General features: G+C 29.4%; 1 protein-coding gene across 1 annotated transcript in view; it reads left to right on the forward strand.

Annotated features, from left to right (window-relative positions):
- LOC107641045 (probable ADP-ribosylation factor GTPase-activating protein AGD15) overlaps window positions 370–4,449 on the forward strand; it is a 5,293-nt gene continuing 1,213 nt past the window's right edge. Inside the window, exons 1-8 of the mRNA XM_016344554.2 lie at window positions 370–645; window positions 712–770; window positions 859–949; window positions 1,051–1,105; window positions 1,198–1,294; window positions 1,383–1,557; window positions 3,582–3,810; window positions 3,910–4,049. Of these exons, the coding sequence (XP_016200040.2) occupies window positions 505–645; window positions 712–770; window positions 859–949; window positions 1,051–1,105; window positions 1,198–1,294; window positions 1,383–1,557; window positions 3,582–3,810; window positions 3,910–3,911 (849 nt within the window). The 5' untranslated portion in view covers window positions 370–504 and the 3' untranslated portion in view covers window positions 3,912–4,049. The remainder of the gene's footprint in view (window positions 646–711; window positions 771–858; window positions 950–1,050; window positions 1,106–1,197; window positions 1,295–1,382; window positions 1,558–3,581; window positions 3,811–3,909; window positions 4,050–4,449) is intronic.

Below are 4,449 nucleotides of genomic sequence, written 5' to 3' on the forward strand. Positions count from 1 at the left end.
CTTTCCAAAATTTTTCTATGAAAAAAAAATGAGTAAATTAGACTCTTATAATTTATTTTAATTTATCACTAATTAAACAAAATACAAAAATATTAATGTTTGTGTTTCTGTTTGTTATGTTTTGTTAATAGTATTTTATGATTATATCTTATTCTATTATGAGAATCAAACATAATCCTAATAAAGCACTATTATTAATGCTAAAATTATAGTGCTAAAATTAATTTTATAAATGATTTGATATACTTTTAACTTTAGTACTTGTTAATTATTTTGTTAATTTATGTAGGTATTTAAATAAAAAATTGAACTATTACAAAGTAACACAGAAAAAATTAAAAAATAAAGAGTTGATGATTGATAGAGGAAGGGATAAGAATACATGGAGAGGAGTTGCGCATTTTGCTCCAAGACCGTATTTGCCTTGTTCTTGAATGGTTTGGCGATTAATTAGTTGAGGCACACGAATATGAATGAAGCACTAATTGTTGCCCTCTCAATCTGATGATCTTTACTATCATTCTTCTTTTGTTACTCTTCCTTCACTGTGTGAGTGATTTATTTCCATGCATTCAAATCCAAATCATCAAGATGATGAATGGAAAAGCCTCCGTCTCTAAGGAACTTAATGCCAAACACATCAAGGTTCCATTTTCCCTTTACTCTTTATTTTATTTTAATTTATTTATTGATGCTTTCGAGTTGATACAGGTTTTAGAGGGACTTGTTAGGCTACCTGACAATAGGGAATGTGCAGATTGCCGGAATAAGTATGTGTTATTTTCTTCAATAATCAAGCCTGAGATTTTTTTTTTTTTTTAATAAAAGAGATATGAACTTATCTATTAATGTTTTCAGGGCACCACGATGGGCAAGTGTGAACCTAGGAATTTTCATTTGCATGCAGTGTTCAGGAATTCACCGAAGTCTTGGAGTACACATATCACAGGTTTAATTTAATTTGTGCACATACATGCATGATGCATATCTTTCTCTACTCTTAATTGTATGTAACGTTCAATTCTTGATTATTTGTAATTAATTAAAAAGGTGCGGTCTACAACTTTGGATACATGGTTGCCAGAACAAGTGTCTTTCATGCAACGTAAGAAACTGCTCGCTTAATTAAAGTGTTAGAACAAGAGTCATATAAAGGGTTTATGGTTTAATTCAAATATTGTGTGTTCTTATATGCAGTTATGGGTAATGTGAATGCCAATAAGCACTGGGAGGCTGAGCTGCCGACGAATTTTGACAGAAATCGATATGGAATCGACAAATTTATTCGCGCCAAGTAAATATTAAATCTCTTTAACGATGAAGAATAATAATATCATTATATACATTATGATTTATGTATGATAACTAATTAAAAATTTAAGGTATGTGGATAAAAAATGGGCTTCAAAACATGGTCTACAAGCAGCATCTGCAAAGTCATCTGAAACATTGAGGAATCATCAAAGGAATAGAAGATTGTCTCTTGAGGAAAGCATTCTTGTGGGCCACATGGCGCAAATTCAGCCGCCACAGCCGCAAGTAGCAAAATCTCATGAGGTATCATCTTTTGCAACAACTTGTATATAGTCACCGTCTGGTTTTCATAATATTGTATTCTTGAATTATACCTTAACATAATTTAGTGAATTTAATTTTGATGTATACAGTCATATAATTATATATATTTTTTAGATGATTATTTATATTTATTAATATGATATTATAAATTAAAAAAAATTAAAAATCAATAAAATTTATTATTATTTATTAATATTTTTATTATTAATTTTTTTAGTTCAATAATTTAATAATATATTTTTATTCCATATTTTTAAATATGTTTAATTAATTATTGACAAAAAATAATAAATTCTATTAACCTTCTAATAATCTTTATATAATTAGATGCAAATGTAAAATTTTTACACTAAAAGAGTATTAAAATTAAATTGTAATCTAAGAATATGGATAAGGATTTGCATTTTAAATACAAGATATATACCAAAATCTTTTGCGAGGTGGTCGGAGTTTTGACATCAAGTATACTAATATGGATATGTTTCAGAAAGATTTTTTAGTATCTTTCATTTTAGTTTAAGGATGAATTATTTTATATTTGAATAACATACATAGTTAGAGATGGCCAAAGTTTCCAAACTATATACACTCGTGAAAATTATTGGTTACAAGGATAAGGATGAAGAGTGAACTTGCTGACTTGCTCCGATGAAAATGGAGAGAAGTCTTCACTAATAAATAAGGGCGAAGACGGAAAAGGAGATATCCACACACTACACACAAATAGGGACCATAAAAGCAACTCAAATGAGAAGGATGCTGCATCCTTAGTCCCTTCAAGTGTCGGGTGGGACAGTTTTGTTGGAATTGAAAGAGAGGGACCAAAAACAAGAAACTCATCCCTTATATATTAGGGACCAATAATTCCATATTTTCTTTCAATAACATAAGTGTTCACACATGTCTCTTTTCAACGGAGATAAGAATCCATTTTTGATTCTTTGTTTGCCCCCTTTTTTTTTATGACGGGCGACCCACAAATGCTACCCATGTGGGATTTGCTAGTTGGAATTATCATTAAACAGTCTAAGGTATAACTAACACATGTACTCTAAGAGGCATACACTAAGGTTAGAAGAGTGATAGAGAGTTAGGGTTGGAAGTGAGCCGAGCTGAGCCGAGCTAGACCAAGCTCAAGCTTGGCTCACGAAAATTGAGCTTGGCTCACGACTCGACTCATTAACAATCGAGCTTATTTCTTAAGCTCAAGTTCGGCTCACCAAAAACTCACGAGCTGGCTCAAATAAGAGAAACATAAATACATAATCTATAATTCTATATCAATAAATTATAACTTATATATTTTAAAATATATTTGAAAAGATCAATTTTATATATTATTTATCTATCTTATAAATTTTTTATTTATGTCCTATATTAAAATTATATATAAAAAATAAATATAAATATTAAATAATTAAGATTGTTATAATATATATATATATATAATCGAGTCAGCTCACGAGCTAATGAGTTGAGCTTATCCAAGCTCAATCTCGACTCATTTAATTTATGAGTTCAATTATTCCAGGCTCAAGCTTGGTTCACCAGCTCACGAACTTAGCTTATCAAGCTGTTAACGAGTCGAGCTCGAGCTGACTCATGAGCTGGCTTGACTCACTTCCAGCCCTATAGAGAGTAAAAGATTTTGTGATTTATAATTATTAATTAGTTATTATTAGTATTTTTAATGTTGTGAGATTACATGATGTGAAATTACTCACTTTTCTTTAAATAATGAAATACTGGCTAAATTTTAATNAATTTTGGTTAAACTTTTAAATTTTTATTTTTACTGGTTAATTGAGCGGTTCCATTTTCAAAACGTTGGGCTAAACTCAAATTTCTATTCCCACGCTCACTAGTCATTTTGGAGTGCCTCCCTTTCATATAGTTCACTTAATCCATGAGACAGAATATATTCTATATATAATATCTTCTGCAATATGAATCAATTAGTGGGTGAGTCATTGAAAAGTTCATTTGTGTTTCCAATAATTCAGATCCCCTCAGGTTTGGAAAGAAAGAAAAGTGCACCACAAGTAAAGATCAGGGGGCCATCGGCATCACTTGATTTTGATAATCTCACAAGAAATGGAAACAGTACTACCGTTGATCTTTTTGCCTTTCTTAATTTCAATGATAATAATATTAATAATAATAATAATCAAAAGGCTGTCTTCTCATCATCATCAGCAACTTCAACTCCTACAAGCTGGACAACATTTGATTGTAAGATCACAACAATCATATATAATTATTATATATTCTTGTGTATTGTATTTTTTTCAACTTCTAAATTATTGAATCAAATATTATTTATGTTTGCAGGAGATTACATTATTTGTATGTAAATGTGTACAAGGGTGTTAGTGTATAGATTGTTGCTTTGGGTGGGTGTAACAAGATTAAATAGTTACAGAGGATCTTGCAGTGTGGCAAAACCTTTGTGGAGAGCAATATTGGTTTTGGTGTGTGATTCTTTCCCTTTTTTTTTTTTTTCAGTTTATACATCTCCAATTTGAAATTTTTTTTTCCCTTGGTTTAGTTTCCATATTGGCATCGATGGCACTTATAATTTATGTTTCTGTATATTCCCCTAGCTCCCCTTTTAAAATTAGAAAAAAAATAAAAACAGATGTTTAATTTTTTAACTGAAAAATAAATAAATTGACTAATTGTAAATATAGAAATATCTCTCACTTTCTAAAACGTGGTACATTTAAATTTTTTTTATCCAAAATATATATGATGACAAATAAATTTTTCAAAATAACTTACATGTCTTGCATGCGTTTTAAAAATTGAGAAATATTTTTATATTTTTAATTAGTCAATAATTTATTTATTTTTGAAATAAAAAATTATGAA

Source organism: Arachis ipaensis, chromosome B05 (genome assembly GCF_000816755.2).
Source record: "Arachis ipaensis cultivar K30076 chromosome B05, Araip1.1, whole genome shotgun sequence".
Classification (NCBI taxonomy): domain Eukaryota; kingdom Viridiplantae; phylum Streptophyta; class Magnoliopsida; order Fabales; family Fabaceae; genus Arachis; species Arachis ipaensis.